We start from the raw sequence: 21,569 nt of genomic DNA, 5'->3' as shown, positions 1-21,569 counted from the left end.
TTAATTCACTTTTTCCTTACATTTAGGTTCTGGACAAACACAGTAGGAACTTTGGTTATTTCCTCCCAGCTGAGTTGCTTCAAATCTGTGTCTTCATGGCTGTATTTTGCACAGCAAGGCAGGCTGTTTTACAACAGTAACTGCTGTAAACTTCTACTGGTTATCTGTTATCTCCAAACTGCTTGGCTCATACCTAAAGTAACATCTGAAGGTCCCAATCCACTACCCTGGAGGAAGGCCAGGATAGGAGGATCTGGTTTGCTAAGCCTCGATGGTGTTTGCTTGCAACTGAATAGAGATGTTGGCTGACATCACAATTTCTCTTGTTCATGTCACTCCTTAGACTTCATATACTGTGAAGATACTGTGACTCTATCCTTGTGCCAGTATCTGGCCCTTCCCAAGAGCTAGTTTGTCAGGAAGCCAGACAGCACCCTGTTTCCTAAAAGAAGCAGTCAATATTTGTTATCCTGTACCCCAGCATACATAGCCAAGGGCTCTCCTTACACAGACCTCCAGTCTCTGAAGCATTCACTTCCAGAGCCACAAATGACTAGGAAATGTATGTTCAAGCTATGGTCTTTTATTCACAAAACAGGGACTTCAAGGCAAAATTATTTCATTAGCTCTCAACTCTCAGGGCTATTCAGACTCCTTGTTTTGGCTTTTGAGGAAAACAAAGGCAGTGAGCTACACACAGCACACAAAGCGTGGCTTGTGGAAAAAAAATCCAAAATAGACGAACCAGGCAAGGCCTAGGTTCATGGGGATGCTTAAAAGCTCCTTGTGACACAAACTGCATTGCAGCTCTGCAGGGCAAGCTACATGCTTTTGTCAAAGTACTTCCTGAGAAAACACCCTCCCACTCAGGGACAGCCTGAAACTGCTGCAACCAAATCCATGTAGGGGACAGGACAGTCACGAAGCTACTCCTAGGAACCCCTTGAAGCTGATGATGAAATGGCTGAAATGAAGCCATTTCTGACTGAAGGACACCAAGCATGCTCATAGGTGGGTGGGACCACAGAACATCCTACATGTTGGAAGAGACCCACAAGAGTCATTGAAGTCCAACTTCTCGCCCTGCACAGGACTTTCAGTTAAGTTCCAGTTAATGTTTTTAACACAGTCACATCAAAACCTTGTAATCTTTGGGATGCTGAAAACTTAAAATTTCAACTGCCTGACGACAATAAGCATTAATCCATTTTTGATGGTTATTGCCACAGTGCTCTTCAGCAAACACGGACTTTGGAGGATTTACATGTATTTAAATATTATCCTTCTTTCTTCTTCCTTCTCCTTCACCCCCATCTGGAAAGAATTATTCTGCAAGTCAAATGACAATCATTTGAGTCATACAAAACAACATGAAACCAAGACTGTCAGTAGATTTATACCACATCCTTTAGGAGTTTAGTTTAGTTTCACACAGTGAAACATCTAATGGCTTTCATAATTTTCAACAGATAACCTGAAATTAGCCACACCACAAACAAAGCAGCAGATACACAGTTTCAAATAACCCTTAACTGATTTTTTTTCCTGTGCTATGTAGAAATAGAGTATGCCATTTAAAATATATTTAAACATTCTGCTATTTTTAGGGTTTTTCCCCGCTTCTGAGTACAGCATTATGCAAAAATCAATAGATAAGAGATTATCTTGTTCTAGAAGACGCAGCACACTAGTCATACATGGTTGACATTACTCTAGATGTAAATTTGGAACAGTATTAAAATTTAATCTCTGTCTGTGGTGTTTCATGCACAGTTTCCAAAACAAATAAATGAACCACTGCTTTCGTGTGTTGTCCCCACCACTTTTTTTTTTTTTTTAACTATAATTTTTATTTAAATAAGACACAGGAACTTCTATATCGAAAAAAATACAAAACAAAAGCCACACATTTCCTTGTGTAAAGCAATATTGTGTGATAACTTGAATACTGTTCAGCACAGTGGCTAGAAATAACAGTACAACTATGTACAAAACTTTAAACAGTATTTGACAAATTTCTACAGCTGGATGTAGAATACAATTGAGATAAACAACTGCTGGGAAATTTACATGGCAAAGCATTAGCTTTAACACATTTGGTTCAAAACCTTCAATTCTGCTAAGAACAAATGTGCATTTTAATTAATATTTAGTTTCTCATGGAAAAAAATATAAAGAACATGTAATGGCATTGCAAATATTGTACAGAGTTCAGCACTGTTCTAAAAACCACTCATCATATCCCCTGGTAACCTAACACCAATAACTGAGACTACAATTTCTTACCTAGACATAACCAGAGCATAAAAAGGTCATCATACTGCAATGTTAGTCTAGAAAGAAAAATATCAAAAGGAATCGATACTTACATCACGAGTATTTTCTCCCCTTTATCTTCAGTCTATAAAATATATAATGTTTTCACCTAAGCCTGAGATTAGTAGGGTTAAAAATGGCTGTTGTGTTTTAAGAAGCTTTTTCACATGAAAATGGTTAGAGACAGACCTCTCTCCTTCTACATTTTCTGCAAGGGGAGTAAAAAAACAGTGGATGTTTTATAGGCTGCAAATTCCACCTTGTAAGACAGCGTTAACAAAAACTCAGTAATAAAAAGGAAGCAATGCTTTATCTCCAGAAAAAGCACATGTCTAGTGAGTAGTTACTGGTGGCTCACTCTCATCCCCCTCCAATCTCATCTTCAAAAGCAGAAAAAAACCCATAAAAGAGCATGTTTAAATGCTCCTACTAGCTGCAGGCTACTAATCAATTCCTGGAAAAGGTGAACCTTATTCTCTTAGGAGCAGACAGCATAAATGTAGTTCCACCAACCTGAATGCAATGGAGCAAGAACATCAAGTTTACTTTGCCTTTGGGGTCCTCTTTGTATCACAGGAAATTATCTCTGAAAGCAATGCTGCCCTTTTTCTAGTACAATAGAAAAGCACCCAAAGAGCACAAATCCAATCTTGCCATATACTATTTGAGAAAGTGTCCAGCCTGCAAGACCAGGATTATTTTACATGGAGTTTTCTTTTATTCACACTTAAGGAGGGGGGAAAGCACACTTTTACACACACAGCTTAAGTAACTGAAAATTATGGGAGAAGCTTTAAGTAACATGAACTTAAAACTATTGTTTTCCCCACCCCTCTTAAAACACCCACTTGCTACTTCTGGACTTTCATCCAAACACAATTACTCACTACATAAATAAAACACTGCTCATCTAACACTGCTCAACAAAATCTGAAAACCTATTTCCAACCAGCAAATGAATGAACATTTCCCAAAGAGAAACTAAACATTAATTTGACTTTTAGACGGTAACAGTAGCATTTCACATCCTTAACTGCCAACAAAAACCATGAGAGGAAATCCCCAATCTCCCCCCCCCCACCCCCCCCATCCCGTGAAACCTGAAAGAATTTCTGTCCTTTAACAAAAACATTCTTGTCTTTCAAAATCCTCTCACACACATAGTGGAATGTTTCTCATGTACAGCCTAGTACTGAACACTTTATTTGCAACAGTTTAACAGTCATTAACTGAGCAACACCTGAAACCTTTAAATGCCACAATTTTACACCTATTGAAATGACAGTAAATGCAACAGTTGTTTTACTTGTAAGCACATGACGAAGTGATGTACATCACAGATTTGCTGGTTCTCCTCATGTTCACCCATGCCCAGGGTCATCATTCACCTGGATCTGAATGCACTTATTCCAAGAAAGTGGAATGTAATGAGGAAATATAATGCATAAAACAAGGAAAGGCAAAAGAGTGATGTTCCCTCTTTAGCTTTGTAGCTGTAAAATATCTTATATTCCAATATGATATACATTCCAAGTTACCTGAGTTTACACTTCAAGAGAAGTACCTGAAGCTAGGCCATAGGGTGGGCACTGTGCAACTGCTGTGGCCATTTTTTTTTTTTTTTTTTTTTGCATTGTGTGTATTACAGAAGTTAGAAACATAAACACCTGGATCAATTGTAAACATAATCCTGAAGTACAGTATTTTCCATAGGACACAACACAGCAAGACATTTTCTATTCAGACAGGCAACATTTTTTTATATATAGAGAGAGCTTATTTATACTGTAGAATCTGAAACAGAACACAGGACACAGTACTAATCTGGTCAAACGTACTATGAAATGCATAGTCTCCACTTAAAACGCTTAATGTAATATGGATTCTGCAGGCATTACTGCTTTCTCACAAAAAAAAAGCTGAATATGGATTCTGTCCCTGCCAAGAACAGTGTTGAGTATTTTTTTGAATGCTGCTAAGTATTCCGTGGTGTTCTGAAAAGTTGCCACCTCATGCAGATGTATCTGAACTAGGATCTCCTCCCTCCTCATCTCGGGGCAGAGGCCTGCTCCACCTTGCTCTAGATTAACACGTAGCTCTGAGGAGAGGAATGGTCTTCAGTCTGAATTTCTTGCAAAAGCGGCTGCTGCTGCTGGGACGGTTGCTGTGCCGGGATCTCTGGCGAGTCCATTGTGCTGGTGTCATCTGACAGAGATGAGAAAGAGACCCGAGACGAAAGCTGCTCAACAGTCAGGGTGCTCAGACCTGTGCTTTGACCAGAGTTTGGAGAGTTCTTCAGCGTCAGGTCTGAAGCGGGAAGGAGGGGGCCCAGAAGTTTTACAGGACAGAAAGCTGATCCGGTTGGGATGAAATTAACCTTGTTTTTGTCAGGACATGAAAAGAGAGGGGCTGAGACAGGCTGACGAGACCTACAATGAGAAAAAAGATTATATATCTGGCCAGCTGAGATGTTTTTCACATTATGAACTTTGTGGTTCTATACGTTGCTAAAATGTGAATGACGAGGAATGGGATTAATTGGACAGAGGGGCAAACATCTTCCATATTGGTAGTCAGCTAACTGATCCACAGCATTAAAAATAGTACCATCACAAAAAATGACTTGGTAATTACTGGACAAACATGCAACTTCCAGCACGAAAAATCTGCAGTACATATGCACATGAAAAAATGCCATGGTTAATTTAGAATGGCACAAATTCTTCTTCGATAAGCGATGCAGCAACAATTTATTTAGTCATTTTAAATTCCTTTGAGGACCTCCATAAAACAGACCTCTCATTTCCCATATTCCATAATTTGTCTGGAGGCTTTTTCCACAACCAACATTGCTCCCTTGACCACCCAGCAGGCAACGAATGCTGTTAGAGCAAGAACATCCCCTCCTAAATTCTTTCATCCACAGGAGCTTAGCATGCAACCTCAACAGCATGTGCTGTGCTCAAATACTGCTGGGTCTAGGGGAAAAAGACATGATGTCCATGAGTTTAATCTCCAATTTCTTGCTCAGCAAAAAATATTGAGCAAAGTCTATGCCATAAGCATACTACCATCTACAAACACTTTACATGTTTCATTCCATTTTCTACGTTTTATACACAAAGTGCAACCTATGCTTGAAACTGATAACTATGACAAGGGAAGTTTTTGCTTTAGCCATGAAAACTTAAAATGTTAAAAAAAATATATGGAAAGAGGTCTATGTAAATGCTTAAGAGATTAATGTACCTTATCTTTCCTGCTTGGATTTCTGTTGCCTTTTATAAATGCACACAAAGAGGTAAAAAGACTCCATTTTCTCTTCACACCAATGTAAACACTTGAACTTCTCTTCTGCACAAACTATAATAATAGTTTGCTCCTGAAAAACCCATCAGCTGGAATAGTTTATTCATCTGCAGTTGAATAGGCTCAGTAAACGGGTTTACTGCTTTGCAGATACCAGCTGATATAAAAGGCATTACTTACGACATTTCCTCAAAGACCTTCACTCGCTCACATCCCTCTGGGGGCTCTCGTTTGAACATGTAGCTGTTGTTTGGTTTGGGAGATGAGGCATACTTGGGCAACGGTGAGCTACTCCCACTGTCTGAAAATTTAAAGCAGTTATATTACTAGAGATTGAGAGTGCTTTTTAATTAAATTCGATTTCCAAATAAGATGCCTTTTTTCACAATTTAGCCACTATGCTGGTTTGCTTCTACCACAATGCTTCCTCTATTGCAGGTTACTTCTAACACCCTTGTACAGCACACTTCTTCTGAGTATCAGCTTTGGTGCAGCAGCAATCTATTGTATAACAACACGTAACAGGAGGGTATTTTTTTATCCAGAACACTGCAACCGGAACAACGCAGAGCTGTGATCCTGGAAACAAATACAATCTTTATTACATAGTTCAAAAACCATAAATAAACAAGGTAATATGCATAATACACGCAGAAGAATTATGAGTGGTAATGATAAAACACCTTGTCACTGTATAATCAGTGTTATTAAAGATGTGTGTATACAGCTTGTATCTTATTTTAAAACATAATTCTTCACTGGAATATTGACCTCATTCGTCTCATGAACAGCTCAGAAGTTGCAATGAAACAAAACACATTTGTAATACAGGTACTGCTACCTCATCATTACAATGTCTTATTTTACTTGCTTCACAGTTGTGAAGTTGCTTTAGTATCTAGAATAAAACTACCCCAGTTTAATTCTCTCATCATTACTGGCTATATGATGCAGGTATTCTTTGTAACTCCAGCTGTGTGTGTATTTTAACCAGATACACTTTGAATTAAAGGTGTCAAGATCTAGGACAAAGGGCAACGAGCAGATTTATTGGTACCTCCCAGAAAGTGTGAGAGAAGGCTCAAGTCTGGTAATGACAGAAGCACAGAAGTTCGAAATATTAAGACCTATGAAAGCGTTCCCTTCAAAAACTCATGCTGACAAATTGATAGTAAATGCATTAAGGAAACAAAGTAGGTACAGAAATAGTTATCCACAGAAAATTGGCTTTCTTCAGTGGCTTCTACCCTTACAAAAAACAACAACTCTCCCAGGGTAGTATTATTGGTTCCCTAGTCTCTGTTTAGGATTACAATTAAAAAATGAAACAGCAAAATTAACAAGGACGCACCATCTTACAAATACACCTTAATTGGAGAGAAATAGCTGGTCTTGCTTTAATTCTTTTGGAGTCTTTTCACTAATGTGAAGTACATTATTTTTAACTCAAGTTTATACTTTCCTGTTGTGCACGTGTGTTGCCTTTTCAGCTATCCAAGCTTCAAGTGCTATGATCTAACTTCGCCGAAGTGGACAGATTTGTCTTTAACAGCTCACAAAGAGTAACTACACAAACTATTATATTATCATGACTCAAATACAAAGCCTAATCATTAGATGTTTTGAAACATTTCTGCTTCCTCTTACAAAAAGAAACAAATCAACTCAAGTGTCACACTTCCCTTCAAAAGGCTGATTATGAAAGACATGAAATTTGAAAAATGTTGAAGTGAACCTCAGCAGCACATTGATTATTCAGCTCTTTGCTGCTGTAGAGTGAATACAGAACTTCTATTTACAGGATTTTTGGTGTTAACTAGGAAGGCAGAAAATGCTTAGAGACGATACAGATATTTGCCAAGTTGAGAGCATGATGGTCCTCTTGGCATCTTTCCACTGCTGGCACACACCACTCATTCCAAACACAGAAATCATTAACAGAACCCAGACAGTTTGTTTCCTCCTTCTAATATTTAAAATTGAAGATCCAAGTTTCTATTTAAAAAATTAGAGACATAAAATGTACTACTGTTCATTCCACTGAATAGTGGAAAACCATGGCAGTACATCCAAGGGAAGAATCAAACAGAATTCAAAGTTAAGTCAGTTCTTGGAAGATTTAAGAGTCTTGTCTACTAGCCAGTTCAGCTTTCAATCAAGTTTTTGGTTTAGTTAGCCCGGCCTAGCTGAAATTTTCTACGTAAGACAGCTGCTAAACAAGTATCTCTCTTAACCCTCCCTGCTTTTAAAGCTTACAAAGTCGTTAGACTTTCATTCTGACCAAATGCACAGCACGCACTATTTGAAGAACACGCGCGGCTGTGGGGAGACTCGCACGTACAAGCCGGGTGTTGGGCAAGATCAGAAGGGACTGGGAACACAGGCCACGAGTTAAAGTGACAAGAGATGGAATTCACAGCTTAAGCCAGTCTCCACTTGTGTATCCTGTAAACTCTGCAGTGCTAAACTGTCCCGCACTAATCCCTGAAGACACAGCAACTCCATGTGTGTTTTCTGAGTGTTTGCTGCGCTGAGGCCCCGAGGCCGAGCCCTCAGGTCCCACCAGCAGGGGGCGCCCTGCCGGCATGTCCCAGCCCACCCATCCCAATTCTGCCCCACTCCATCCTGCTCCATCCCAATTCTGGCCCACTCCATCCTGCTCCATCCCAATTCTGCCCCACTCCATCCTGCTCCATCCCAATTCTGGCCCACTCCATCCTGCTCCATCCCAATCCTGCCCCATCCCAATCCTGCCCCACTCCATCCTGCCCCACTCCATCCTGCCCCATCCCAATCCTGCCCCATCCCAATCCTGCCCCATCCCAATCCTGCCCCATCCCAATCCTGCCCCATCCCAATCCTGCCCCACTCCATCCTGCCCCATCCCAATCCTGCCCCACTCCATCCTGCCCCATCCCAATCCTGCCCCATCCCAATCCTGCCCCATCCCAATTCTGCCCCATCCCAATTCTGCCCCACTCCATCCTGCCCCATCCCAATTCTGCCCCATCCCAATTCTGCCCCACTCCATCCTGCTCCATCCCAATTCTGGCCCACTCCATCCTGCTCCATCCCAATTCTGCCCCACTCCATCCTGCTCCATCCCAATTCTGCCCCACTCCATCCTGCTCCATCCCAATTCTGGCCCACTCCATCCTGCTCCATCCCAATCCTGCCCCACTCCATCCTGCTCCATCCCAATCCTGCCCCACTCCATCCTGCTCCATCCCAATCCTGCCCCACTCCATCCTGCTCCATCCCAATCCTGCCCCACTCCATCCTGCTCCATCCCAATCCTGGCCCACTCCATCCTGCTCCATCCCAATTCTGGCCCACTCCATCCTGCTCCATCCCAATTCTGGCCCACTCCATCCTGCTCCATCCCAATTCTGGCCCACTCCATCCTGCTCCATCCCAATTCTGGCCCACTCCATCCTGCTCCATCCCAATTCTGCCCCACTCCATCCTGCTCCATCCCAATTCTGGCCCACTCCAGCCCATTCCGCCCTGCTGACAGTGACTGATCATGGAATCTTTAAAGGGAGTTTCGCTGCCACAAACACACAGCAGACAATATGGAGCCTTGTCACATGGAATTTCTGGACATACATTTAAAGCGCAAATATTCTGTTAACTAGAAAACAGTTTGAGTTTCATTAAAACATTAAAAATACTTGTTTAACCTTAATACCAGAAATTATAGCTTGCACAAATTAGAACAAAAAACATAACTAAAAAAGCAATCTGTGAAACAGTTTTTTGAGTGACTATACTTAAACAAGAAACTTTGCCAGTGAGCCTTGGGATTTCTTTCAATAGGCTCAAAAATAACTAATAAGACTATCCAAAGACTTTACTAACAACTTTTCTTTAAAGAACTGAGTCAGATGCCCAGAATTTAATAAGCATTTTCACAAACATGTTACTCTTAAGAGCCTGCTAAACAACAGTGAGACTACTAAACGCTGTGTAAAGGCACCTAAATCAAAATCCCTAAAAAACAGGGTATACAATCTGTATTTGTACAAAAACAACCCTCCAGATTTCATCTGCTTGTACCTTCAGATGCCTTTGAATTTCACAGCTGCTGAGGATGGTATGTAGGGATCTGAATTACAGTTTCATGGACCAGAGTATCACAAAGCAAATCCAGTGAAAACAGTAGTTTTAACACAAAATCATAAAGGTGCCATGAAAATACATTCTTTCCCAACCCTTCTTTTTCTGCTTTAATCAATACTGTGTAGTAGCACTGCTGTGTTCACAACAATATTGTCAGCCTTCGCTGAAAATTAGCTTTCACTTGCTTTTGAAAAATTCAATTATTTAACAGCTTCTTGCAGAAAGGTAAACCCAACAGTTGATAGAGTCCAAAGGGCAGCTGGGAGGGCCTCAGGCCAAAGCACAGCTTTGCACAGCAAGTAGAAGATGCTTTAGGAATGTAAAGCAGTGCTGTGTCTGTACAGAGCATTGGCTCCTCTCACTGCTTATGTCTCTCAGTCAAATTAACCTTTCTTTCCTATTCAGCAACACACCCCTCAACCATTAATAACGCTGATAACTCCACTTCTAAATGGTAAAGCCAAGTCATTTCCATCAAGAGGAAAACTAAATCTTTAGAAAAGTAACAAGAAAACATCATCAAAACATCTGCATTTGGTTTGACAATGCATTTTTCCAAACTTAAAGGCTTCACAAAAAAACAATGGTTTTACTCTAGCTCACAAAAGCCTTTAAAACAAAGGTGTGAAAACTTTATCAAGTTTTTATTGTACAGAGCAATTGACAGCCATAACAAAAGTAATAAACTGTCCCTCAAATTAGCTACTCTGTTGTAACTTCTACCCATATCCTTAATTTATCTATAATTTAATGACTTTGAAGTAATGTTCAGAACAACTGCCCTGTAGTATCTGGATGATCCGAGAGAAAAAAAGCCCCTTTCTGACTATACTTTTATAGCCTCTGAACAAAGTACTTTCTCTTGGAAAACTGGTACATATTTTCCTAAGTTTTACCTTGCCCTTAGAGAATCGTGATGAGAAGTTCAAGCTTTTATCTTTCATATGCACAGTATTACATACCTTACTTAAACTCATTTTAAAATGCCATTATGATGACTTAAAACACTGGCTGTTTATAATCATCACCTCCACACTTCTCCTGAAGAAGACTTTTGATACAAGCCTAGCATTAAAGCAAGTCTTAAAACCAAAATCCACAAATAAGTATCTACTCATAAATTTCACTCCAGTCAGCTGTTCAAAAAAATCCAAGACAGGAGATAAAAAGCCTTGAAAAGCATTAAAAAGGCTAGATGCACTATTTCAAACTGTCTTCACTTGCTGCTGCCTATAAATGTACCACTGAAAATTCCCATTTCTGTGATAAAGGAGTACTGACTGCAGAAGGAATTATTCATTTCCTTGCTTTTCAACTTATATTTGTTATCAGGACATATATGAACCAATTTACCTGTCAAGATGGTTTTTTGTGTGCTAATACTTTAGTACATGTTTCTATAGTGATTCAGTCTTGACAACATATTAAAATTCACATGCATAGTATAAGAAAGAGGACTATGGTGGGGGGCAAGCTAATGCCCCTTATTGTTGGAGCACAGCAGCTATCATGTCGAGCTAACACTTTTACTCTAATGTGCTTAATTTACACAGTTGCACACACACACGCCAGTTCAGGATTCTGGGCAGATGAATTTGTTTTCCACTATTTCCTTTTAAATTCAAGAAGGGGAAAAAAAACTTTTCAGAAATCAAGAAAAACTAGTGTTTCTCCTGCTGACTTCCCCAATCCTATTCCCAAATTACCTTAACTATTAATAAACAGACAGTATTTACAAAAAACCCCTTAACCTTCCTTACAACCTCAAAACACTGCTATCTTTATCTCATTGGTAAATATATGCTAAATCTTAGAAGTTTTCATTTCCTCTGTGAAACTTACTCCTCTTAGCTTGCATGATTTACCCAAATCCTACATCCTCCATACTGAAGTCCATGTTTCAGCTAGCTGACCAGAAGCACAAGGGTAATTTTATTAGTAAACAGCTGTCAAAAAAAACCAGTCTTTTTTACACTGGTGCCTATATTCTCATACTCCATAGTCTGTCAGTATCTCTTAATTACTGAAACTCCAGTTGTACGGACTTTGAAAAAAACCACAGGATATTGATAAATGCAGGAATTATTCAGAACTTTTGAGCTGTTCTGCAGCATACAGAGAAGTAATTACTCTCCACCAGGTTGTTCACACAGGCATCTAAGCTTCTCACCAAATAGCTTCAAAGGAATGCAAGAGTTCAGAAGCAGAGTTCTTTTAAAAGCAGTCTAAAAGTTCATCACCATTTTGAACAGCAAGCAACTCACCTATGATAAATATATAGTCTACTGCAAACCTTCCTGAAACCTTTCTTAAAGGTAAACGTGTTACAGTCTGAATTCTTCACATCAGAATCTTCATAAATAGTTAACTGTTTGCTGTGCTCCTCTGACGTATTTATGGAAGATGTTTGTGAAGTTCCACAAACAAGAGGGAAAAAGATATGTAAACAAACAAAAGCAATTTTCAGATAAATCCTCAATCCCTTCACAACCATCAAACAAAAACAAAAACTGATGTAATGAGTAAAATGAAGGTAGCTGTAAAAGCATGACATCACATGCCTCCCATAGGTAAAGGCAGGCCATTCTACTCTCACCTTTATCACGGTCATAGAGCAAATCTTCTGTTGAACAGGGACTCCCATCCTGAGATTCAGGAGGGCAAAAGGGAGAGACACATGGTGAGTGACTGCTGCAGCTGCTGCTGCGCTCCTGGACTGACGGAGTCTGGGTGTCAATGCTGCGGGTACTACTGCTACGATAGTGAGCAGGTAACGGCGCCCTTCGACCGTCAGGGATATCCAAAGGCTGCAGGGGAAACAAGCAATTCATGTTACAGAGAAAAGATCAAACTCACAAGCAATGTCAGCCTGTAGCACTCATAAGTTAAGAACAAACATGGCACTTTTGAAAGAACAGGATCTCACATGAGAAAATAATGCAGTGTACAATGGACACAACATATATTCATTACACGGAGTAATGGGGCAATGTGCAGACGTTAACATCTGCACTTCAACACATGCCAGCTTATGTTTTTATGGGTTTTACTATAGTTTTAAAAATGCAAACCTCCCTCACTAATTCTATTTAGTACTGCAATTTTCAATAAAGGTCACTGCTATTATAAAACAAAAACAAGTACCCCAACAGAGTTCACATGTGGATAAAAGGGAAAGCAGAAAATGTCAAATACAATGAATGGCATACTATTGCCATAACAACCAACTAAATTACAATTATAAAAGGAAACCATCCAAGTTTTGCTAGTAAGTTGTAACTCTCCAGCACACCCCTACATTCCATTCTTCTATAGATGATGCCCACACAGGCTTGTAACAAGGCTCACAGTCTTCAGCCAAAGCTGGTAAGCTCTGCCTGCCCCTATCAGCCTAGCTGGCACTGGGCAGTGTGATCCTGCATCCCATTCTGCAACATGTTGCATAGACATGTTCACAGCAGTAGACTGGCATGCTCTACTTACTTGCCCTTCCCAATGGAAAGCTAGTTGTTTTTTTTTAATAAAGACAGTGCTGCTTTAAATGTAAGAAATCAGGTGAGAACTAGACTCTTGCTTAGAAATGAAGGGGGAAAAATGTCTGCAAGATTTAAACAATTTTTATTCTCGCATCAATGAGAACTGTGTCCAAACCATAGAGAACTACTTAAATGTTCTACCTACAAAAAATTAATGTCTTTTTCCTTCTCACTTCAAGTGAACATTTTTATTTTACTGCCTCTCTTCCACATATATTCCAAAACTGTAACGGCTTGTTCCAGAGCCTAAAATTCAACCCAACACTTTTGCTAGAGGACATGACACCTACTGGCTGAGTATCACATTCTCCCATTTTCAGCAACAGTCTATCCAGAAAACCACCAAATGTTATACAAAGAGGCAGACATAGCAGAGCAGGAAGGTAATTTTCTTCTTATGAGCCTTCCAGTTAATACCAGTTAATAATTTCATACTTCAAGAGCAAAGAAACACACTATAAAGAGAACATTTCAGTTGCTCCATCAAATGCTGTAAGGTTTGGGCACAGCTGTGTGGTCTGCTCCAACAGCTCATTTCATATTGCATATGTGTTACAACACGACTTGGTGCTCTATTCCCATCACCCCCAACAGGCCCTGACTCATTGAACGCACAAGACAGACCTGCAGCATTGTAGTATTTGCTACACAGACAAAAGAGAGAAAACAAGACTGAAGCTGTAGAAAGAAAGCAGTATCATAATTATCATAACCAAACTAACAAAGGAAAAAAACCAAAAACCTCAACAAACAAAAAAACTGCCATGCAAAATAGCATTTTTATTTCTCTCTCTGCCACAAAAATTCTGTGAGATGTCAGGGAATCAACTGAATCAACCTCTGTTTTTCACAGTATCTCTTCAGGATACCCAGTTAACATAGGTTTGATTTGTAAAAGTCCCCTGCATTAACAGATACAGAAGGAGACTACAGGAGCTGCATTCTAAACTCCTAAAATAGAATGCAACATCCTGAGTTACCTGAAGAAACACACTATAGAACCCTGATGGATTTGCATTTCCCCACCCATAACGTGTAAATATCACCTTTCTTCTCACATAACCGTGATGTAAAGTGAACAAAATTTCAGACACACTCTCATTATAAAAGAAGCAAGAATCTCAGGAAAACCTTCAGATTTCTGACTTCAAAGCAAGGTGTAACATTAAGCATGAGGACACAAATCAAAGGAGGAGAAAAGAAAAAAACAAACAGCTGCTTATTAAGGGTATACACTATGGTCTACATAACAGGTAAAACAAAGATTCCAGAGAGGGGAAAAAAAAAAAGTAAGTGATCCCATAAATTAAAGACTTCAGGATAACACAGATGTTCTTCCACACATGGAGGAACAATGTAATCTCAGGCAGTCAGGAAGTATATCCCACATCACATATTTCAATCTCCCCTGAACCAAAGCCTGAGGTACAGAAATAAACCATATTTTTAGGCACATATCTAAATACATACACAAGCAGAAAAAGCTAAATATTTATAATTCTTTCCAAGTACAGTAACATTTCAGACATAGAAAGTGCCAGTTAATATCTCAGATTACTGTGCTTTTGCATTTATCTTTCCCTCAATGCTGACAAGTGCAAAAGACTCCATGAAATTATCAACTAGAAGTATTTCACTTGTTAAAAACTTTATGTATCAAAATTCATCAACATAAAAAACACTTTTGAAGTTACTTTCAATGAGTCATGCCCTAAGTATTCTAAAACTGAAGTTCTCACAACCTTACAAGATAAGAAAGAGGGTAACTAATTTGGTACAGCTTCTATTACTTTCCATATTGCCCAATGCGTGGAAAACAACTAGAAATTACTGCATTCTATATGCTATTTCTTGAGCGTTTTTTTTTTTTTTTTCAAGTATGTCCAGTCATGTAATGAACATTATGCCAAATGCATTCTGACAGGACACCTGTCCATCCCTACTGGATGTGTGTTCTTGGAAACAGCTACACACAGCTCTCATCTCTCAGCAAAGGTATGAAAATGCTCCACTTGACAACAAGCATGCATTTTTCAATACACAATACTTACAAATTTGTTTTCAGCATCGATCTTTTTGCTGGAAAAAAATCTCAACAACAGTCTACTTAGAAGAATCAGGAATGCTACCAGTCTGTAATAATATTACCAATGGGAGTCTCCTCACAAGTTGTACATCTATTTGGGAGGCAACTTTTTGAGAGCAAAGCATTCAATGCTATTGATCTAAAAACTTTCATCTAGACTGGAACACAAGGGCCAGCACAGGGAAGTGCTTCCTCCTGCTGGCATCAGTGAAGCCATCAGTGCATTAGACTTTGCATTTTTGCAAATGCAAAAACCATAATGTATCTTAGGAAGGAACACTTGGGAAAAAAAAGTTTTCAGATGAAGGCTATGAAGATTTAAGTAAAGATCCTCTGCATCTGTGCAAAATAAAGGAAGTAATTTTATAACAGGACACAGTTTTCAGACAGGTACATAAAACCACCTTGTCACCTCCTTCCAGAAACAAAAATCAAACAAGGAACACAGTAATCAGTTTACTTACATTGTATAATAGTCTATCAGAATTTCTTTATTTTTATTTACTTCTCTATACTTGATAGGTCTGGTAGAATGTTTTTCCTAACAGGAGACCTATCAATGCTACAGGGCACTTTTCATGATTTTCAATGCTGTTTTATTACATAGGAGGGAACACCTCTTATCCTCTAATCCCTACAAAAAGTCCAGCATCTTATTGTACCTCGGTTCCAATGATGTTGTTGTGGAATCACAATGGGACAAAGAACAAAAGCCTGCAACAACTTCACAAAAAGCTGATTCCATCTTACAAGTTATGGTGAGAACAGACACACACCATCACACCTTGTCAGAGTTAATCAGCAAGCTATAAAAGAAGGATGGAAAATACATCCAAAAATTTTGAATAAATGCATTACAACATGAATTAAAAGTTTATTAATAAATTTGTGGAGAAAGGGGTGATTAAGAAGTGACTCAAAAAGGACAACTTAGTTTTCTGAAAGCAAAAAAAAAAAAAAAAAAAAAAAAAAACACCTTCAGCTAACTAAGAAAGATGAATTATGTGAAAAAAATACAGCTATGGCTAAACTGCAAAGAATGAAATTTTTTGAATATTTTGACCACTATGCAATCTCTCAACTTCACAGTCAACTGGATTTTTTAAAAGATAATGACACAAAGAGACAAATTACTAATCCTCAATTATCTGTACAAAACACAAAAATAACAAGACAATACAAGAGTGGTTTGTGTTTTTCTCTTTTATGATTACAATTTTAATCTTCATTAAGATGCTAAAACAAAATTTCAAAAAGTTTCAAAGAAGTTACTGAACTAAATCAGCATGAGTAAAGACAGAAGACATCTTCCAAAGCAACAAACTATCTTTAACTGTGCTTTTAAAATAGTTTCTAAAAACACAAGATGTTACAGCAAGAAAGAGTGGCAGAAAACTGAAAGAAAAACAAACAGGTTCACTAGCAGTGAAACCAGTGAAGTTTGGTTTCCTATGGTTTATCTTTTGCTCAGTAATTCCTAACCTTTAACCTAGCTGCCCCCACTCCCCCAGGCTAAAACACAGCTAAACTGTTGTATTAGGAGAAAGTTCACCAGCAGTAAGATTGAGTAAATTATGATCTTGTTATGATCTTCCATAGGCAAACTGAGGTCTTGTAATCTCAAAGACAGTGCTAGGAGTCCCAGTCTAGGTCCCACAAGACCAGACTTCACAGAAATTAACAGTTACATAGCAGGAAACAACCCTCTGCCCACAAAGATGGACTTGACTTCAAGGGCAATGTCTGATTTATGACTTTCTTTTGTGTCTGAAGCTCTCGCCAGCTGAATGTTTGGAGGAAGGGTTCACTATTGCCTTGGCTGCATAAACTGACGAGCACCTCTGGCCCAAATCCAACAATGCACTTAAGTATGTGCTTAACTGTTTTGCTGGATCAGAGTCAGTACACTCAGTAACACAGGAGAGCTCTGCATCCCAAGCAATAAGCTGTTAAAACCCAAGGACAACGTTTACAAGGATGACTTGTCTGATAGATAAATGAAATATCCTCTAACTACATGAGATTACAACTCTAGCCATAGCAACATCAGTGGTGGCACAACAATCCACACTTTTTTGCACTCTCTTTGGAGATGCTGCAACAAGGCTTATTGAGCTGGGCTTTCAGTTTGCATGGGTTTTTTTTCCTAATTCCCCTGGTACAATACACACCTCTTCCAAAGGGGTAAGACAGGCTTAGGAAAGAAAGCTTAGTATAGAAGTGCAGCTACAGTATCTCATTCTTAGGACTGCTTTGTCCACACAACTAGGTGTTTGGAGAAGCCAAGACTATTCCAAAACTTTTTAAGTTTGCTACTGATATTTGCAGAAGAACTGCAAATACAACGTTTCAGAATCTTAAACCTCTGATGAAACTTTTATAGCTTGACTTGTACACTGAATTGTTATTACATGACCAGTCATGAGAAAAGCACCTACACCTTGGAGAAGATCAGGAAAAAAAACACAGAGTACTTTATTCCACAGCAGAAAAATTTTACTGGCTATTTAGGAAACAGTGGCTGTAAACCAAGTATTCCACATTTTACGTGTCATCTAAGCATTAAACTCGTCAATGAAAAATCCAGTGCTCCAAAGCAAAGCTGCCCCATTTGTAAGTATTTCCTATACTCAGATCTCCAATGACAGATCACAGAGGTTTCATGGCAGCAAAATGGTCCACATTCAGTTTATGGAAAAAAAAAAGCATTAAAACCAAAAAGGAGACCATAGCACTGGAAACTTACATCTTGGTCAAGAAAAAGAGTGCAAAATGAAGCAGGTACAACATTCCCCTGATCTTTAATTACTTATTACTGGAGCATGAAGTGTCTGAATGATCTAACACTCATATTTCTCAAAAAAACTTTCAAGTTCTCTACAGAAAAATTCTAAACAAAGTAGGTCTGGCTGCAAGCCCTTTAAAAATAAAAAAAGAAAAATAAAAAAAACCATCCCCACCATGCTAAAACACTGAAACAAAGTTTTCACACAAACAGTCCTTTGAAGAAAATCATTTGTAATTTCAGCCACAAGGAAGGTTCCTCAAGAGGAAGGTTTTCCCTGTGTTTATAGATTACAAAGAGATAACAACCATAAACATGTTACTATAATCTTACCTTGGATACTTCTTCTTTTCCACTGTTCTCCTTAATGAATACTTTTTCCAGTTCAGGGCTTATTCCTTCTACATTACACGGCACACGTGAAGCAGTTGATTTTGGCACTGAAATGTTTGACAGTGGCATAGGGACAGATCTGGAAATACAAGCCTAGAAGGTAGACACCAACATGATTTAAAGACAGAAAACAGAATAAAGGCAGAAGTCTGAGACCAAAACTAAAAACGTTACTAAGTAAGAAGCTGCATATTGGTTTTGCCATCTAGAAGACCACCATTTAAATTGACCTTGGTCAATTTAAATAAAAACAAAATCCTGCATGAATCAAAACCAATAAAATCATCTCTACTTAACTCAAAGACAAGCTGTACAATCAAAGCACTCTATGACTTCACTTGGTAGTAAGTAGACCGGTGTATGTACTTCCCAGAGGCACAGAGTAGGCTTCACTCCATAGAGGGATGGGGAATGCATGGGGCCCTGATGCTAATGTTTTAACTGGGATCCAAAAGGCATTTCATAACATTCCTAAAGCCTAATGACTCAACTGAAATATTCACTTAATGCAACTTTTACTCTCTTTTGCTTGGTTTTAGTGAATGAAAACAATTCATTCTGAACCTTGTATTTCACTAGATTATAGCTTTTCAGAACTTTGTCAAAGGTCTTAAGAGAAATTCATCTTGAGTTTAAGAAACAAGCGTGTAAGTAAGTACAAATATGATTTTCAGAAACCCCTGTTGAGTGGAGCTCTGTTACCAACAGGAAACATTCACAAGAGTGCACACAGGTCTAGCACAAACAACCTTAAAAGTTTCATCTTGGCAGCTGCTACAACTGATCACCATGAACAGCGCTCACATGTCAATCAGTGTGTTTTCCTCCTGCTCACAGAATCATAGGATGCTGAAGACAAAAAGTTAACTTTTTTTTAGTTCTTACCACCAAGTGAATCTTACACAATGTGCAGATCCCAAGGTGCAAATAATTTGCCTGCAAGCATTCTCTGACTGCCAAAACCTACTGCCTGCAAAATGGCTTTATCAGAGAACACCTTCCTGAGAAACCAATACGTCACGTGAGCAATGACAAAGTGAGCTCCAACTACTAAAGAATGTTTCCTCACAGCTCATGTCCTAGGTGGGTTTCAGTCAAAAATTGTTTGCTATGTGACTATAATGGTGCAGGTACTTGCAACAGCTTATTCTGAGATGTAAAGTAAAACCCCTTTCTATGCAAAATGCAGTAGGATCCTTTGTTATAAAGGCTAACAGATTCAGGAAGAGCATCAAATTCCTATTGTCTTCATGCATTAGGTTTTGACCACAAGATTTTATCCCCACAGAAGGAATGTAAAGAATCAGCCATCACAGCTCAACCAGCTGCTTTAACTAGCTGCTATAGAACACCAGGTAGTTAAAAAGGTACTCAGGAAATACCAGGAATGGCCTGCTAGTAACAGGAGTCCAAGTTAAGGATCTACTACTATGGGAGAAATTTAATCAGGACTCAAGTATCTGCACTCCCAAATAAACCAAGGTTAAAGGCTTTCTGCAAGTGCCTTAAGATTTATGTAGATATTGGCTGAACCTCACCTGAGCTTTAGAACTGTAATTTGGTTTAAATTGTGCTGACAGGTGTAATGACTAGATCATGACTGGTTTAGGTATCCTCCACTGCACTCTGCTTTGGTACTTTCTTTTACTTTATTTTCTATTTTTTAACTAGCCCAGATGGAACTGGGTTGCAAAACTAATAAGCAAATACCTTCCAGAGGAGCTCCGAAAGTTTAGCACAAAAAAAAACAAAACAAAAAAAAAACAAACAAAAAAAAAACCAACACCAAAAAAAACACCAAAAAAAAAAAAAAAAACCACCACCCAAAAAACCACCACCAGCCTTGGAAGCAAGTATTCACCCCTGGAAGTGCAGCCTTATCTGGCCATGCCCACAACTTTTACAGCACTGTAATATATTTCAGTTGCTCTCCTGGTGCAACCCTTTTTTATTATTTGATGACCATCAGATAAACTCCAGTGAAGGTACAGGAGAATCAGACTGTTAAGCATTTCAGTGTACCACACAAGAGAACAAACACAAGACAGATGGGAACGCTCAGCAGGCTATTCAGCCACCCCTGATAAGGTGGGAGGCTGTTAATATAAGGAACTACCCACTTACCTGACTGATTGCTATATGGTTGCCATGGAGAGGTGACTGACGTTCCTTCTCTTTGCTGTGACGACTGCTCTGCTTGCTGCGCTGAAGCTGCTGCCTCAGTTTGGCAATCTGCTGGAGAGAAGTTCAGGTGAAGTGAGAATGAGTTATCACAACTGCTCAAATATTCACATATAAAGTGAATCATGGACATTTTAATCCTCTTTGGAGGATTTTACAGGCATATGGGATTGCTTTTCCTTGAAGTATGAGCATTAAGGCTTCTTTCTGCTTATCAGATACTTACTCCAAATTATCTGCCCTATTTGTCAGCCTGAATGTGACAACAGGTTTGGTTTATTTACTGAATTTCCTCATTCACACACAAGCACTGTAATATCTGATGCAAATTAAAGTAGTCAGAATGACAATTTGTAGCATCTCACCTATAACTGGTTTAAACTGGGGACTTTGAAGCCTACAGTTTAATTTGTTTGATCTTAAACCAAAACAAAACTTTTTAGTGATAATTCATCATAAAAGTAAAGAACTTTCACAAACAACTGGCACTCAAAATGCACGGCTCATCTTGGAGCACTTATTTAATACATTTAATAGTCCTTCCCTGCAGGCAAAATTATCACAGATTATCACAGATTCCTTCAAGCAGATGGAATTATCTTTCCTGCTGTCTACTGCAAAGATGTCTAACCAAAAGTTACATATTTTGAATGTCAAATGCAACTAAAGCCATTATCTATTTGACCTGCTCCTTAAAAAGAAACCAAAGAATTTCATTTTGGGATTCCTCTACTTATTTATTCCTCCTGGGAAACTTCTACATGAAAGAGAGTACTTACCTCTATAAACGTTGTGTCAGAAGTTTAGACTCTCTGCAAATTCACACAACAGGTACAGACAC

General features: G+C 38.9%; 1 protein-coding gene across 5 annotated transcripts in view; it reads right to left on the bottom strand.

The window, feature by feature from the left end:
• Positions 1 to 1,801: 1,801 nt before the first annotated feature.
• The window catches only part of GLCCI1 (glucocorticoid induced 1), a 54,685-nt gene continuing 34,917 nt past the window's right edge, over positions 1,802 to 21,569 (bottom strand). Inside the window, exons 4-8 of one of the 5 annotated variants that reach the window (XM_066317875.1) lie at positions 20,672 to 20,782; positions 18,488 to 18,640; positions 12,344 to 12,554; positions 5,806 to 5,926; positions 1,802 to 4,745 (exon numbers count right to left, since the gene is read on the bottom strand). In XM_066317875.1, coding sequence (XP_066173972.1) covers positions 4,397 to 4,745; positions 5,806 to 5,926; positions 12,344 to 12,554; positions 18,488 to 18,640; positions 20,672 to 20,782 — 945 coding nt within the window. In that variant the 3' untranslated portion in view covers positions 1,802 to 4,396. Of the gene's footprint in view, positions 4,746 to 5,801; positions 5,927 to 12,343; positions 12,555 to 18,487; positions 18,641 to 20,671; positions 20,783 to 21,569 lie in introns of those variants that run through there. The other 4 variants (XM_066317884.1, XM_066317901.1, XM_066317909.1 and 1 more) reach the window with 4 other exon arrangements.

This window comes from Sylvia atricapilla, chromosome 1 (genome assembly GCF_009819655.1).
Source record: "Sylvia atricapilla isolate bSylAtr1 chromosome 1, bSylAtr1.pri, whole genome shotgun sequence".
Classification (NCBI taxonomy): domain Eukaryota; kingdom Metazoa; phylum Chordata; class Aves; order Passeriformes; family Sylviidae; genus Sylvia; species Sylvia atricapilla.
This window is presented reverse-complemented; position numbering and strand designations above follow the sequence as displayed.